General features: G+C 44.4%; 2 protein-coding genes and 1 long non-coding RNA gene across 5 annotated transcripts in view; 2 read left to right on the top strand and 1 right to left on the bottom strand.

Annotated features, from left to right (window-relative positions):
• LOC112261805 (zinc finger protein DPF3) overlaps window positions 1-2,174 on the top strand; it is a 33,339-nt gene extending 31,165 nt beyond the window's left edge. Inside the window, exons 7-9 of the mRNA XM_024437420.2 lie at window positions 925-1,050; window positions 1,492-1,614; window positions 1,725-2,174. Of these exons, the coding sequence (XP_024293188.1) occupies window positions 925-1,050; window positions 1,492-1,614; window positions 1,725-1,888 (413 nt within the window). The 3' untranslated portion in view covers window positions 1,889-2,174. The remainder of the gene's footprint in view (window positions 1-924; window positions 1,051-1,491; window positions 1,615-1,724) is intronic.
• A 7-nt stretch (window positions 2,175-2,181) lies between these two features.
• LOC121847732 lies at window positions 2,182-5,464 on the top strand. The gene is made up of 2 exons (XR_006084566.1): window positions 2,182-2,550; window positions 2,796-5,464. It is a non-coding gene; the product is annotated as an uncharacterized LOC121847732 (long non-coding RNA).
• Window positions 5,465-10,498: 5,034 nt separating this feature from the next.
• Window positions 10,499-17,841, bottom strand: part of LOC112261806 (regulator of G-protein signaling 6) — a 68,651-nt gene continuing 61,308 nt past the window's right edge. The window contains exons 11-18 of one of the 3 annotated variants that reach the window (XR_006084567.1): window positions 13,688-13,792; window positions 13,353-13,525; window positions 12,724-12,849; window positions 12,276-12,462; window positions 11,583-11,675; window positions 11,242-11,330; window positions 10,965-11,018; window positions 10,697-10,715 (exon numbers count right to left, since the gene is read on the bottom strand). Coding sequence is in view for 2 of the 3 variants with exons in the window: in XM_042330033.1 (XP_042185967.1) it covers window positions 10,665-10,715; window positions 10,965-11,018; window positions 11,583-11,675; window positions 12,276-12,462; window positions 12,724-12,849; window positions 13,353-13,525; window positions 13,688-13,792 (789 nt within the window). In the remaining variant the exon portion in view is untranslated. Of the gene's footprint in view, window positions 10,716-10,964; window positions 11,019-11,084; window positions 11,331-11,582; window positions 11,676-12,275; window positions 12,463-12,723; window positions 12,850-13,352; window positions 13,526-13,687; window positions 13,793-17,841 lie in introns of those variants that run through there. The other 2 variants (XM_042330033.1, XM_024437421.2) reach the window with 2 other exon arrangements.

Genomic DNA, 17,841 nt, shown 5'->3' on the forward strand with positions numbered 1-17,841 from the left:
AAAGGACCTTGTGAAGATGCTGGAGGAAACAGGTACAAAAGTATCCAAATCGTCATAACCTGAAAGGCCGCTCAGCAAGGAAGAAGAAGAAACCGCCATAAAAAAGCCAGACTGCGGTTTGCAACTGCACATACGGACAAAGTCAAAGAACACCATCCCAACCATGAAGCACAGGGATGGCAGCATCATGTTGTGGGGGTGCTTTGTAGCAGGAGGGACTGGTGCACTTCACAAAATAAATGGCATCATGAGGAAGGAAAATGGTGTGGATATGTTGAAGAAACATCTCAAGACATCACTCAGGAAGTTAACGCTTGGTCGCAAATGGGTCTTCCAAATGGACAATGACCCCAAGCATACTTCCAAAGTTGTGGTAAAATGGCTTAAGGACAACAAAGTCAAGGTATTGGAGTGGCCATCACAAAGCCCTGACCTCAATCCTATAGAAAATCTGAGGGCAGAACTGAAAAGGCGTGTGCGAGCAAAGAAGCCTACAATCCTGACTCAGTTACACCAGCTCTGTCAGGAGAAATGGACCAAAATTCACCCAACTTATTGTGGGAAGCTTGTGGAAGGCTACCCGAAACATTTGACCCAAGTTAAACAGTTTAAAGGCAATGCTACTAAATACTCATTGAGTGTATGTAAACTTCTGACCCACTGGGAATGTGATGAAAGAAATCCAAGCTGAAATAAATAATTCTCTCTGCTATTATTCTGACATTTCACATACTTAAAATAAAGTGGTGATCCTAACTGACCTAAGACAGGGTATTTTTACTTTGATTAAATGTCAGGAATTGTGAAAACTGATGTTTTTGGCTAAGGTGTATGTAAACTTCCGACTTCAACTGTAAATGCAATTTGTCTCAGACACATTCTCAGGAAAGAAGTGAATGTTTTGTCTCTGTTTTGTGTTCTCAGTCTGTGGGAAGCGCTACAAAAACCGTACGGGGCTGAGTTACCACTACACCCATTCCCACCTGGCAGAGGAGAGGGGGTCCGAGTCCTCCCGGTCACCCTCCACACAACGCTCCGACAGACACAAACGTAAGACACTCGTATTCAAGGCCTCTAAAATGTTTCTCTTCTGGTGTCACCATCAGCAACAGAAATGTACAGAGAGCATCTGTGGGGGTGTTTTAACCGTCATTGCTTTTCCTAGTACATGGTTTGCATGTTTTTTTTGAGCTTTGTTGGAGTCAATTAGCTAAAGTAGGGATAGCGGTACCTCTGTAGGTGTTTAGGAACACTGAGCTTACAGTTCCACCTGCACCTCATGGCTGACTACCTCCACTGGGCTCTCAACATGTGATTTCTGTCTTCAGAGCAAATTCACTTGCTCCGTTTTAACTAACAATGTACACTAATCATTTTCGGGTCAGCCCTGTCTAATGAGGTCTTTTGAAAACATTTTTTTTCTTCATAAATTGTTAAAATGTCTGAATGCTTGGTTCAGGGCTCAGTGTTTGATCTAGCCTTCTTCTGCAGGTCAGAAGGGCCCAGGTGGGTCTGCCAGTACCAATAACTACTGTAACTTGTGCCGGTGCACACCAGGCTCCAACAGGGGTAAATCTGGGGAGAGGGTACCCTGCTCAGTCTGCCGATGCTCCAGTGAGTACCCTGCTCTGCTACACAGCATCCACACCATGATTATGACAAAGCTGTACTGATTGCTGTATTGTAGCTGTTATGCCGTCCTCATCCTGTCATCTTGTTGCCAGCTGGGTGCCCAGAAGAGAAGGAGGACAGCAGGCCGTTTGCCAGGGCAGAAGAACTGTTTGGCACCACCTCAGAGAGTGACACGTCCACGTTTCACGGCTTTGAGGACGATGAGCTTGAAGAGCCCTCGTCAAACGGCAAGGGGACATCCAACCGATACAGATAGAGAAGAACTTACTAGGTTTAAAGACTATTTTTAATATGGATAACCTCTAGCAAAAGTCTGCTGCTTCTTTTTAAATGTTTTTGTTGTTGTTGTGGAAAGCACAAGTGATTATTTCAGGAGAGAAATGCAAGAAGTGTTATTTTATTATCTACTGAACCTTGTTTAATAATTTATGAACATGTTTTTTATATTAACTTTGAAAGCAACAAGAAACAGTGTTTCTGGACAAGTGACTTGCTCTTCATGTGAAACTGAAGGAAGAATCTGTGTGAATCAAGAATCATGTGAAACTTTTTCCCCCCTGGAACAGAAAAGGCAATTATGTTATAAACAAACACTGGAACGTGGATATCATTGTATTGCTCTTTTTGGGATGATTTGCCAGTGGAAATGAAATTCAATAATTTATCTGAAATTAAACAACTTAAATGATAAACTTGAGTTAGGATGGGGAATGAATGTCAACACCAACCCATCCCTCAGCTTGTTGATGTCACTGGAATCACCAGGCAGTTTGGAAAGAGGAGCTATTAGATGACACCTCCACTGCTTCCTTCTCTGGATTATAATAGTGTGGCAATGAAGGAGTGAAGGATTGACGTGTGTGGATGAAGCAGAGGGCTATGAAGGCATAACAGAAGCAGGGCATGGCTAGCTGAAAGGTAAGCACCTAGGTCCTATTCACACATTATAGTAGTACAGCGCTTTCTCATTTAATTGCAAGGTATATCCTTATTCCATCAGATCATGCTAGAGGGCTTTGCACTTTGAAGAACCTTGAATGTAAAAGTGCTCATGTTAATCTCGATCACCATCAACAAATATTTTTTTTTTTAAACAACTGCTGCTGGTTGTATGCCATTTATCTTGGAGAGGGTTGAGTCTGACCTATTTCTCTCTGTTGTAGGCGTACCATGGAATGAAGATCCAGAGGGCTGTGAAGCCAGTGAGGGGTGAGGTTCAGGACCCTCAACACTGGGCCTCTACATACCCCTCCACTCAAAAAAATCTATCTGGCTGACAGTCAGACAACATACAGCCATCCAGCCAGCCTGCCAGCGACCACACAACCCCATACTCTCTGACTCAGACATTTTCTCTTTGAATTTCCCCCCTGAGAATATGTATTGATTATCCCAGACAGAACGTAGAAAACGAGTGGCTCCACATACAGTGAGTCTCTCCTGCACTGCAATGCACTGTGCTGTACGGTACCTATCCTGTATAAGGAAAGGTCAGGGCTGTGGGTTCTCTGCCCACAGAGTGTGTTTGAACCCTGTGTGTTGCTACTCTACGGCTGTGTCCACCATGCCCATGGGATCCAATATGACACTGAGACGTCATTAACTTCATCACTGTGCCAGCCTGCGACCCAGTTGGGAACCAGCTCTGACGGCCATAGTGACCCAGTGACCTGATTGAACCACTCTGACCTCTAACTTCTGACCCCTGCCATAGCGACGGTGCTGAACTCCCTCCGTCACTAATACAACAAAACCTCTGGACTACTTAGACATGCTCTTTTCTCCTCTCTCTTCTCTTGCTCTCTTTAATGTCAAACTAATGTAGAGTTTGCTTTAATCCCATCCATCCTCATGTTTCAGAATTGTGCTATATTCCTTTGTTTTGAACAGAATATTGACAGATTGGGTTCTTAGTGTCATTTAAGTGTATCTGCTGATTATTCTGATGTTTTCTGTTTGTTCTGGCTTTGTTGATATGTCTTTCTACAATACCTACTATTACTACTACAGTACTACTACTCAGGCATATGATTTGTACTGCTGTTGATTGTTCTTGTGTCTGCATAATGATGCAGTCAGTATCAGGCCATTCTCCCCTGCCTGCCTCATGATGTATTCTATTAGTCAAAAGGATAGAAATAACTGATGAGGGTATTGACAAGGAATCAGAAAGGGCAATAAAATGAATGCCACAGAGTTTAGTCATCACACTAACACATGTCTATTTAGCCCAGCTTTAACAAACCATTGCAATAACAAAACATTCTGAACTGTGCCCAACTGAGTTCTTGGGCACATTACTCCAATTTCTCTCCTTCCTCTGATTCCTCAAACACTTTTGTCCAGAATCACTTATTGCTAACTGCCAAAATAAAGAAACCACTTCAGTAAATGAGGGATACAAAGTATATTGAAAGCAGTTGCTTCCACACAGCTGTGGTTCCTGAGTTAATTAAGCAATTAAAACATCCCATCGTGCATAGGGTGATGTATAAAAATGCCCAGTTGCCCATATTTCTTTGCTACCATGGCTAGAAGAAGTGATTTTGAAAGAGGGGTCTCAAAAGAGCATACAAAACACCAACATGATGGAATTTCTCATGGAAGAATGGTCTTGCATCCCCCCCAATATAGTTCCAGACGCTTGTAGAATCTATAATCTATTTGATCTGTTCTGGCTGTTAGTGGTGTCCAACGCCCTGTTAAGACATTTTATGTTGGTGTTTACTTTATTTTGCCAGTTACCTATACATGCCATGTGTACATAATGCGAGGAGAGTTATGTACAATTGCAGAAGAGCTGTAAAACAATGTGATGTGACATTTTGATTTGAGTGCTATATTAGGCATAGATACTTTATGAAGTGTAAAGGGTGCTTGGGATATTGAGCCAAAAACATGTTGATGTATTGTATATCTGTCACACAGTCATGTGTCCTTCCATGTGGTCATATGAGCAAGTTGTTAGTTGTTCCATTAGCTAAAATAACCTGAAAATGCAAGATAGCATTTAAATAGAAAGGAATGTCTTAAATGTTGGCACATTAGACACTCATTACACATTCTTAACACTGAATTCCCTCAGGGATACCTTCATCCACAGTTTCTAGGTCTTTTTTATGGATAATTATTTTGGTAATCAGCAACAACCTCCCTATCAATTACATGGTCACCAGTCATTTTGGAATGACAACCTGGTACTGATGTAGGATCTTAATTTGACCTTTATTGTCGCAGCAAAATAATTCTACAGCAACAGAATTTTAATGTTTAGTCCATAATTTTGCCACATAGGTGGTCAGGCTATTAGCTAGTCAAAATGAGGCAACATGAAAAGTGTTATATTGTTAATATAACTGTGTTAGTGCAGGTTTTCAATTAATCTGCAAATTCTCAGCAGCAAAAGAGTGATCAAATTAAAGTCTTACATCTGTATTAACCCGCCTGGAGTCAGCGGAGAGTGTGTGGTTTATGGTTAACGTTTTCTTTCACTGGTGACTTCCTCTAACAAACGGGTCTAGCATGGTGCACTTCCAAACAACACTCATTAAAGTCAGTGATGTCTGTATAGAAACAAGTGTCATCACCACCAATCATATAATCTTGCATAGCCTGTATACCTCGTCAAAGACGGCAATAACCCAAGAGCTCTCAGCAAGCCTTCCTGAGTTAGTGGGGAGTGCAGGGGTTGGAATGGAGCCAAGAACAGATTAAATGGACTTGACCGGTCATTTTATCTTCAACTGTAAATAACTAAAATCAAGAGAATGAAGTCTTTGTTTGTTAAACTATTTTTATTGTAATGAAAGAAAATAAAGAATGAGACTCCGGATGTTTGGGGATGTTTTGCTGTGGACCTATTTAACACCATTGTTGCTATTGTAGTATTTACGTTACTACCCAGTTATAAGAGTAACTGGTTACCAATATGCTACGAACTGGTTACTAACTGGTTACCAATATGCTACGAACTGGTTACTAACTGGTTACCAATATGCTGTGAACTGGTTACTAACTGGTTACCAATATGCTACAAACTGGTTACCAATATATTACTAACTGGTTACCAATATATTACTAACTGGGTACCAATATGCTACTAACTGTTTACCAATATGCTACTAACTGGTTATCAATATATTACTAACTGGTTACCAATTGCTACTAACTGGGTACCAATATATTACTAACTGGTTACCAATATGCTACTAACTGGTTACCAATATGTTACTAACTGGTTACCAATATGCTACCGACTGGTTACCAATATGCTACTAACTGGGTACCACACATGCTACTAACTGGTTACCAATATATTACTAACTGGGTACCAATATGCTACTAACTGGTTACCAATATGCTACTAATGGGTTACCAATATGCTACAAACTGGTTACCAATATGCTACTAACTGGTTACCAATACGCTACTAACTGGGTACCAATATATTCCTAACTGGTTACCAATATGCTACTAACTGGTTACCAATATATTACTAACTGGTTACCAATATGCTACTAACTGGTTACCAATATATTACTAACTGGATACCAATATGCTACTAACTGGGTACCAAAATGCAAGTAACTGGGTACCAATATGCTACTAACTGGGTACCAAAATGCTACTAACTGGGTACCAAAATGCTACTAACTGGGTACCAATATGCTACTAACTGGGTATCAAAATGCAAGTAACTGGGTACCAAAATGCTACTAACCGGGTACCGATATGCTACTAACTGGTTACCAAAGTGCTACTAACTGGGTACCAAAATGCTACTAACTGGGTACCAATATGCTACTAACTGGGTACCAAAATGCTACTAACTGGGTGCCACATGTGCTACTGTAAATGAGAGGCGGACACCATGTAGATGGAGGTCCCAAGGTTTTATTCTTTAGTCCCCACAAGATATTAGGTGCATGGGTCTTTTAGAGTGCTAATAGTCATTTTGCTGATTTGAGAAACTAGAAGCACAAATGTCCTGGATATGTTACATGCATAGTAATGTGCCCATACCATAGCATGTGCTTTTAGATAATGGAAATCTATATAGCCAATTTATATACAATGCACTCTGTACACACACACACACAGTGCTATTGTGTTTGTGCAGACAATATTCTTTAAAGGGATATTTCACACAGATTACAAAATTAGCCTTTGGTTTCCTTGCCCTGTAAGCAGTCCATGGACAAGGTATGACAGCAATCCATGCTTTGGTTTAGTTTCCCTGGCAGTGTTGACACTGTTTTCAAATGCTGGCCTAGCTAGCAGAAAGTGTTCCATTCTGCTTCCAGGGCAAGATTTGTGACAATAAATGTCAACATGTGGGATTTCTACTACAAAGCATTTGGAAACTGCCAGGGGAACTAAACTATAGACTGCTTACAGGGTAAAGAAACCAATATGTCATTTTGTAATTTGGGTGAACTATCCCTCAATAAATTAAGCATTTCTATCTTATAGTCAAGAGGTTTTAGTTTATGATAATCATATAAATATCAACCTGTACAGTGCATGGCAGCAACTCTAATTTAATTTGAAGTACTGTAATTCTCTCAGTATTTGACTTTAGTAATATTGACTCTGGCAGTTGATCATATGCCCCCCCTTACCACACGAGGGAGCTGTTGTGCTGTGAATGATACCCTCCTCTATATCAGGACTTTGGGAATGTAGAAGAGCGATGCAGCAGATGAATCATGTATCTTCCATGTATCTTCCAGTTCCAGGGATGGATGTGATATCAGTCAGGTGCATCCTGTTGGTTTATGTCCTTTCAGCAGAGATGTTCGTTGTTCTGTTCAGTGGTGGAGATTGAGGTCATTTCCCTTTTGGTTGTGTTTGAAGATAGAAGAAAAAGAACCAAGCAGCTTGCTGGTTGGCTGTGCACGTAACCTTTTCTCCCCAGCTCAGACTCCCTGAACTTCATTTCACAGAGCATTTCCCCTAACAAGCATACACACGGTTTGGCAAATAAAACAATGGCTTGCAACAACATGACATGAGGAATAATACATACACATATCTCTGTAATGACAGCATGTAAGCCATGGTTTACATTGACATGAATGCAACATAACGGCTAGCACTAAATGAAACATGCTTCTCTTGGTCTGTTAAGCGATATAGGATCCTTCTGATTGTGAGGTGATGACATATTTCAACATCCAAATAAATATTCCTGCCACAGTGCTCCTGTTCGGGCATGCCTGGCCACCATGGCCCATAGAGGTGCATGGTGTTTAGTCTCCATTAGATGACACTGGTGACATTCCAAAGTGGTAGTGATGCAGGGCTATTTTATTAGGGGCCTGTAAGGCAGGTGAATGTCACTTAAATATCTCTGTGACTGGTCTAATGTGGCATTTATTTGGCATGTATCTGCTTGAATAGGTGCAGGATAATACAGAAACACCATATATCACATTGTTATTCATCATTACATTGTTGGTTTTGAGTTTGCAAGAAAGGCATTTCACTGTACTTGTGCATGTGACATTAAAACTCGAAACTTGGTGCTGTGTAAAATACTAAATAAGGCTGAATTCACTGATTCTGAGACAACATTATTGAGATTTTCCATAAGGGACAGGGTTTTCGAGCTTTACAGCTGTCTATATTGATTTAATCAAATGGTAGGTGTGCTCTTGAGTGTATGATTGTCTGTGTTGGCCAGGTCTCCTTTGAAAAATAGGCCTATGACCTCAATTGGACTTCATGCTTTCAAAAAATAAGAATCCAACCATAGCATGAATTCTAAACAAACACAATTTGATGAAACATGCAATGATTAATTGTAGATTCTCTATCAAGCCCTTATGCCTACTCCTGGAATGTAATGAAATCATGGAGAATTTCCCTCAAAGTCGCTTCTATAATAACAATTACAATACCTTAGATTTATGGGCAAACAAAAATATATTCCCAATCACTGCAAAAATAATAGGTTTTAAGTTTCCATCAGTAAATAGGATTATATGGTGTACTGTATAAGAAAAAAATATGATACAGATTTAGACAAAGATAAAGATATAAAAAAAAGAGATTTGTTAAATACAGAACAGAAAAGTGTCCTCCTGCTGTCCTTATTGCTGACTGCCTAGTGTGGGCAGACTGTACTGTATATGTATATACAGTTGAAGTCGGAAGTTTACATACACGTAGGTTGGAGTCATTAAAACTCGTTTTTCAACCACTCCACAAATGTCTTGTTAACAAACTATAATTTAGGCAAGTCGGTTACGACATCTACTTTATGCATAACACAAGTAATATTTCCAACAATTGTTATTTCGCTTATAATTCACTGTATCACAATTCCAGTGGGTCAGAAGTTTACATACACTAAGTTGACTGTGCTTTTAAACAGCTTGGAAAATTCCAGAAAAGTATGTCATGGCTTTAGAAGCTTTTGATAGGCGAATTGACATCATTTGAGTCAATTGGAGGTGTACATGTGGATGTATTTCAAGATCTACCTTCAAACGCAGTGCCTCTTTGCTTGACATCATGGGAAAATCAAAAGAAATCAGCCAAGACCTCAGAAAAAAAATTGTAGACCTTCACAAGTCTGGTTCATCCTTGGGAGCAATTTCCAAATGCCTGAAGTTACCACGTTCATCTGTACAAACAATAGTAAGCAAGTATAAACACCATGGGACCACGCAGCCGTCATACTGCTCAGGTAGAAGACGCATTCTGTCTCCTATAAATGAACGTACTTTGGTGCGAAAAGTGCAAATCAATCCCAGAACAACAGCAAAGGACCCTGTGAAGATGCTGGAGGAAACATATACAGAAGTATCTATATCCAGAGGAAAATGAGTCCTATGTCGACATAATCTGAAAGGCCGCTCAGCAACGAAGAAGCCACTGCTCCAAAACTGCCATAAAAAAGCCAGACTGTGGTTTGTAACTGCACATGGGGACAAATATCGTACTTTTGGAGAAATGTCCTCTGGTCTGATGAAACAAAAATACAACTGTTGGGCCATAATGACCATCGTTATGTTTGGAGGAAAAAGGGGGAGGCTTGCAAGTCGAAGAACACCATCCCAACCGTGAAGCATGGGGGTGGCAACATCATGTTGTGGGGGTGCTTTGCTGCAGGAGGGACTGATGCACTTCACAAAATAGATGGCAACATGAGACAGGAAAATTATGTGGATATATTGAAGAAACATCTCAAGACATCAGTCAGGAAGTTAAAGCTTGGTCGCAAATGGGTCTTCCAAATGGACAATGACCCCAAGCATACTTCCAAAGTTGTGGCAAAATGGCTTAAGGACAACAAAGTCAAGGTATTGGAGTGGCCATCACAAAGCCCTGACCTCAATCCTACAGAAAATGTGTGGGCAGAACTGAAAAGGCATGTGTGAGCAAAGAGGCCTACAAACCTGATTCAGTTACACCAGCTCTGTCAGGATGAATGGGCCAAAATTCAACCAACTTATTGTGGGAAGCTTGTGGAAGGCTACCCGAAACGTTTGACCCAAATTAAACAATTTAAAGGCAATGCTACCAAATACTCATTGAGTGTATGTAAACTTCTGACCCACTGGGAATGTGATGAAAGAAATAAAAGCTGAAATAAATCACTCTCTACTATTATTCTGACATTTCACATTCTTAAAATAAAGTGGTGATCCTAACTGACCTAAGACGGGGAATTTTTACGGTATTTTTACTGTGTTAATGTATATGGCTAAGGTGTATGTAAACTTCGACTTCAACCCAGTGTCTGCATTCACTTCCTATCTGTACATGTCCCACTTTGAGTCATTGAGCTTGTATGTAGCCCTACTGTATGTGCTTGTACTGTGTTCATACCATGTGGTGAGTGGGTCAAGCTCCCCCCCCAGCTGGCATGATCTGTGGTTCTGTGAGTAGTCCTAATTCCAGCGCTGCATGGCACTGTCTGTGACCCACCAGAGCAGAGCTCCCCACCCCAGCAGCGCCCCTCTCCCTGCATGGTCATGGCCCCTCCAGGGGTGTCTGTCTGTGCCCCTCCAGCCCAGGCAGTGTCAGGATGACTGCATCAGCCCTGTCAGCCGCTTGCCCGTCAATGACTTGCCCTGGAAAATGGAAACAAACATTACTGGCTCAGTTTTTGGAAAAGAATGCAGTCTGTGTACAGTTCTGTGCCAAGAAAGTACTAAGACTAGTTACCCCTGCATAAATGTTGAGCACTTACCTGTCCTTAAAATGGTAATAAATGCCATCAAAAGACCTCTGCACTACTAGCCTGCACAATTATATTGAACTTGAAAAAGATCTTCATTAGGTTGGTGGCCGTGATACAGCCCCAGTTCCTGGTGACTTACCACACTGCGGGTGAACTTTTCCAGGGAGGTACGGCGGCCCTGCTCACCCTCTGTCTGCGAATAGGGGCAGCATGGTGTGGGGGTGGGAATCGGTGAGAGGCACGGGGGGGATGAGGGAAGATTAGAAAAGTGTCAGGTTACAGGAAAAACACAGGTTACATTTTAGGCCATGAAGCCAGAAGCGGTGGCTATGGAAGAAGAGCTAGGGACCAGGCCAGCAGGGGGGAGTGTCTTTGAAGGGGACAACATAACACAGGGATGCACTGCTGCTGCTCACCAAGAGAAGATGATGCTTTGATCTGCTGTGGTGCTGATCATCCTAGTACACAGTATAACAGGACTTGCTTTATTTTCCATTTTAGAGAGCTGTGAATGTATAAATCCGAAGGAGTCAAATAATATAATAAACTGAACGACATGAATACTCGAGCAAAGGTAAGCCGTCTCAGTTCAGATGTAAATGGTGATGTAGTATCTGCTGAAAGTGTGGATTTGAGAATAAAGTGGCATCTTCCAAAAAAAAAGTATGGAGTGCTTTCAAACATATTTAGTAAATCCATATTATCACAGGTTTAAGATGGTGGAGTTGTGACTGAGTAGGTGTTAGTTACAGCTCACCAGCTTCTTTCTGGCTAGCAGGAGGTCCTGATAAATGTTGGATCTCAGGAAGCGTGCATAGCTGTCACTTTTCATCAACTTGAAGATGTGTTCCTGGAGAAGAAGGAGAGGTGGTTGATGGTGTGTGTATGTGTGTATGTGTGTGTTTGTATGTGTGTTTCTGTGTTTCTGTGTGTGTGTGTGTGTGTGCGTGTGTGTGCGCGCGTGTGCGCGTTCTCGCGTGCGCACGCGCAATTGTGTGTGTGTGTGTGTTGAGTTGAGTTGATGATTAAGTAAGAGTGGGAACGAAGGAGCTGAGTGTAAACCATGCTTGATAACATGGAGGGAAGAAGGAGTCTCCTGAGATGGCTGAATGAACATAAAGCCATCGTATAGCCATTGAAGCTAATGCACCGTGAGGTGCAAAGCAAATACAGTTCGAATCTAGGATGAATGCATGTGCCATTCACGGGTAGTACTCAGCCCATTAGACCCTGAAAAACATAGTTTCGTCACCACCATTCACTTAATTTCCTTTCACTCCATCTGTCCCTCCACCCCCCCCCTCTCAGCCAGCAGTGTGTGGGTGGGGATTATGATGTTATGTGTTTGTGTGAGTGGTTGAATGTGTGTGCAGTAGTAGCAGTAATATTCACAGTCTGTGTGGGCGTGCATGCATATGTGTTTGAGTGAATATGGGAGACTGATATGTACCTGTGCGTCCTCATAGCTGTATCGTCCAGGATCTTTTAGGTTATGGCTGGTGAGCTCATAGCTGTGGGAGTCCAGGTTGATGGAGCTGGGTGCACCCTCTGCCAGGAACTCCTGCCAGATCTCCTGGGCCCTGGCTGCCACGTTCTCAAGGGGCCTCCGCTTCAGGTCCTGCACTGCCAACCAGAACCTAGTCAAGGGGCACAGGTAGGGCACAGCCAATAGAGATCAGTGTCTGCATTCACTTCCTAGTGTTAAACTGCCAGGAGAGGAGAGCGCCCCTTGTGGACATGCATAGCAGTCATTCCATTTAATCTCATTGCCGCCACTCAAAAGCCTCTATTGGCCTGGGGAATATAAATGGATGTGAAACAGTAGAAGGGAAGAAGATAGTGACAGTGTTATCATTGGGAACTGCGCCTGCCTGAGCCTATAAGGCTCCACCTCTCACCGGAGGTTCTCTGAGCTGAACTCCGACTCCAGGAACTTGAGGAAAGCGTCCCGTCCCGCTGGGTCCTTGAGGGCCTCCTCCAGAGAGAAGCCCCACTTCTTCACACGGTGCTGGCTGGGGTCCCGGCTGCTCACAGGGAAGAATGGTGAGAGACGACTGTGAGGCATCTCAGAATGCCAATCAAGCCTAGCATAGAGCTGGTTTACTGTACATGCTATTCTCACACTATTCTCCCACAGTACATATGTTGTGGGTGTGCATGCTGTTTAATATGTGGATGAATAGGGAAAGAAAGAGGAGCTAGCCATGGGGGTATCATGACAGTTTGGCCAGCACCTGAGAGCACTGACCCTCTGCCTGACCCCACTAGTCATTTGAGGAGTGATTATGTTTGACTAGTGAGGTCGGTCCATGGGGCCTATGGCCTCACACCACCGGAGGCTGCTGAATGGAGGACGGCTCATAATAATGGCTGGAACGGAGTAAATGGAACAAGGTATCAAACACATGGAGGCCATGTTCGATTACCATTCCATTTATTCCATTCCAGCCATTCCTATGAGCCCGTCCTCCCCTATTAAGGTTCCACCAACCTCCTGTGCCCCACACTGCCTCCCCAGTGAACCCACCTAGCCTCCAGGTCCCAGAAGGTCATGTCATCGCTGATCCAGGGGTTGGACGGTTCAACAGTTGACGCTAAAGGATCGTAGACCATGAACTGTTCTGTGTAGCTCATGAGGCTGTCTGCTACTTTGGACATTTTCATACAGTGTCTGTCCAGCTGCATGTTCAAGAAGGAAATCTGAGCGAGAAAAGATGGCAAAATGAGAGAGTAGCATTAATCAAGAGGAGAGTTGGCGTTATGATTGATGAGTGAGACAGATAGGCAGACAGACAGACAGCATGAAATAATGGATAATGGCAGTGTTAGTAATGACCTGTCAGGAGCATCACAGTGTGTTACCTCCTTCTGCACGTCCTCTCTGGTGGGCTTCCTGGACGGCTGGGACGGGAGGGACTGGTGGACTGAACTCTGAGTCTGGGTGTCGTCTGTTACCCCATACACCGACTGGACAGGGACAGAATGGATATACATGTCTGTCATTTGTATTTGTATTTATGATGGATCCCCATCTTCCTGGGGTCCAGCAACATGAAGGCAGTTTATACGATTTAAAAACATTACAAAACATTCCCAGATTTTACAACATACTGTGTGTCCTCAGGCCCCTACTCCACCACTACCACATATCTACAACATACTGTGTGTCCTCAGGCTCCTACTCCACCACTACCACATATCTACAACATACTGTGTGTCCTCAGGCTCCTACTCCAACACTACCACATATCTACAACACACTGTGTGTCCTCAGGCCCCTACTCCACCACTACCACATATCTACAACACACTGTGTGTCCTCAGGCCCCTACTCCACCACACCACATATCTACAATACACTGTGTGTCCTCAGGCCCCTACTCCACCACTACCACATATCTACAATACACTGTGTGTCCTCAGGCCCCTACTCCACCACTACCACATATCTACAATACACTGTGTGTCCTCAAGCCCCTACTCCACCACTACCACATATCTACAACATACTGTGTGCCCTCAGGCCCCTACTCCACCACTACCACATATCTACAATACACTGTGTGCCCTCAGGCCCCTACTCCACCACTACCACATATCTACAACACACTGTGTGCCCTCAGGCCCCTACTCCACCACTACCACATATCTACAATACACTGTGTGCCCTCAGGCCCCTACTCCACCACTACCACATATCTACAATACACTGTGTGCCCTCAGGCCCCTACTCCACCACTACCACATATCTACAATACACTGTGTGTCCTCAGGCCCCTACTCCACCACTACCACATATCTACAACTACACTGTGTGCCCTCAGGCCCCTCAGGCCCTCCCACCACTACCACATATCTACAATACACTGTGTGCCCTCAGGCCCCTACTCCACCACTACCACATATCAACAATACACTGTGTGTCCTCAGGCCCCTACTACACCACTACCACATATCTACAATACACTGTGTGCCCTCAGACCCCTACTCCACCACTACCACATATCTACAATACACTGTGTGCCCTCAGACCCCTACTCCACCACTACCACATATCTACAATACACTGTGTGCCCTCAGGCCCCTACTCCACCACTACCACATATCTACAACACACTGTGTGCCCTCAGGCCCCTACTCCACCACTACCACATATCAACAGTACACTGTGTGCCCTCAGGCCCCTACTACACCACTACCACATATCTACAATACACTGTGTGCCCTCAGGCCCCTACTCCACCACTACCACATATCTACAATACACTGTGTGCCCTCAGGCCCCTACTCCACCACTACCACATATCTACAATACACTGTGTGCCCTCAGGCCCCTACTCCACCACTACCACATATCTACAATACACTGTGTGCCCTCAGGCCCCTACTCCACCACTACCACATATCTACAACACACTGTGTGCCCTCAGGCCCCTACTCCACCACTACCACATATCTACAATACACTGTGTGCCCTCAGGCCCCTACTCCACCACTACCACATATCTACAATACACTGTGTGCCCTCAGACCCCTACTCCACCACTACCACATATCTACAATACACTGTGTGCCCTCAGGCCCCTACTCCACCACTACCACATATCTACAATACACTGTGTGCCCTCAGGCCCCTACTCCACCACTACCACATATCTACAATACACTGTGTGCCCTCAGGCCCCTACCACTACCACCACTACCACATATCTACAATACACTGTGTGCCCTCAGGCCCCTACTCCACCACTACCACATATCTACAATACACTGTGTGCCCTCAGGCCCCTACTCCACCACTACCACATATCTACAATACACTGTGTGCCCTCAGGCCCCTACTCCACCACTACCACATATCTACAATACACTGTGTGCCCTCAGGCCCCTACTCCACCACTACCACATATCTACAATACACTGTGTGCCCTCAGGCCCCTAATCCACCACTACCACATATCACAATACACTGTGTGCCCTCAGGCCCCTACTCCACCACTACCACATATCTACAACACACTGTGTGCCCTCAGGCCCCTACTCCACCACTACCACATATCTACAACACACTGTGTGCCCTCAGGCCCCTACTCCACCACTACCACATATCTACAATACACTGTGTGCCCTCAGGCCCCTACTCCACCACTACCACATATCTACAATACACTGTGTGCCCTCAGGCCCCTACTCCACCACTACCACATATCTACAACACACTGTGTGCCCTCAGGCCCCTACTCCACCACTACCACATATCTACAATACACTGTGTGCCCTCAGGCCCCTACTCCACCACTACCACATATCTACAATACACTGTGTGCCCTCAGGCCCCTAGTCCACCAACCACATATCACCACTACCACATATCTACAACCACCACTACCACATATCTACAATACACTGTGTGTCCTCAGGCCCCTACTCCACCACTACCACATATCTACAATACACTGTGTGCCCTCAGGCCCCTACTCCACCACTACCACATATCTACAATACACTGTGTGCCCTCAGGCCCCTACCCACCACTACCACATATCTACAATACACTGTGTGCCCTCAGGCCCCTACTCCACCACTACCACATATCTACAATACACTGTGTGCCCTCAGGCCCCTACTCCACCACTACCACATATCTACAATACACTGTGTGCCCTCAGACCCCTACTCCACCACTACCACATATCTACAATACACTGTGTGCCCTCAGGCCCCTACTCCACCACTACCACATATCTACAACACACTGTGTGCCCTCAGGCCCCTACTCCACCACTACCACATATCTACAATACACTGTGTGCCCTCAGGCCCCTACTCCACCACTACCACATATCTACAATACACTGTGTGCCCTCAGGCCCCTACTCCACCACTCCACCACTACCACATATCTACAATACACTGTGTGCCCTCAGGCCCCTACTCCACCACTACCACATATCTACAATACACTGTGTGCCCTCAGGCCCCTACTCCACCACTACCACATATCTACAATACACTGTGTGCCCTCAGGCCCCTACTCCACCACTACCACATATCTACAATACACTGTGTGCCCTCAGGCCCCTACTCCACCACTACCACATATCTACAACACACTGTGTGCCCTCAGGCCCCTACTCCACCACTACCACATATCTACAATACACTGTGTGCCCTCAGGCCCCTACTCCACCACTACCACATATCTACAATACACTGTGTGCCCTCAGGCCCCTACTCCACCACTACCACATATCTACAATACACTGTGTGCCCTCAGGCCCCTACTCCACCACTACCACATATCTACAATACACTGTGTGCCCTCAGGCCCCTACATATCTACAATACACTGTGTGCCCTCAGGCCACCACTACCACATATCTACAATACACTGTGTGCCCTCAGGCCCCTACTCCACCACTACCACATATCTACAATACACTGTGTGCTCCACCACTACCACATATCTACAATACACTGTGTGCCCTCAGGCCCCTACTCCACCACTACCACATATCTACAACACACTGTGTGCCCTCAGGCCCCTACTCCACCACTACCACATATCTACAATACACTGTGTGCCCTCAGACCCCTACTCCACCACTACCACATATCTACAATACACTGTGTGCCCTCAGACCCCTACTCCACCACATATCTACAGTACTGCCAGGAGACAGTACAAAATCCGTGTGTGTGTGTGTGTGTGTGTGTGTGTGCGTGCGTGCGTGCGTATACATGCATGTGTCTGCGCCAATGTTTGTGTTGCTTCACAGTCCCCTCTGTTCCATAAGGTGTTTTTTAAATCAAATTTTACTGAATAGAGATCCATGTAGTCATGGCTCTATGTAGTACTGTGTGCCTCCTATAGTCTGTTCTGGACTAGGAGACTGTGAAGAGACCTCTTGTGGCATGTCTTGTGGGGTATGCATGGGTGTCCGAGCTGTGTGCCAGTAGTTTAGACAGACAGCTCGGTGCATTCAAAATGTCAATACCTCTCATAAATAAAAGTA

This window comes from Oncorhynchus tshawytscha, linkage group LG11, assembly GCF_018296145.1.
Source record: "Oncorhynchus tshawytscha isolate Ot180627B linkage group LG11, Otsh_v2.0, whole genome shotgun sequence".
NCBI classification, from domain to species: domain Eukaryota; kingdom Metazoa; phylum Chordata; class Actinopteri; order Salmoniformes; family Salmonidae; genus Oncorhynchus; species Oncorhynchus tshawytscha.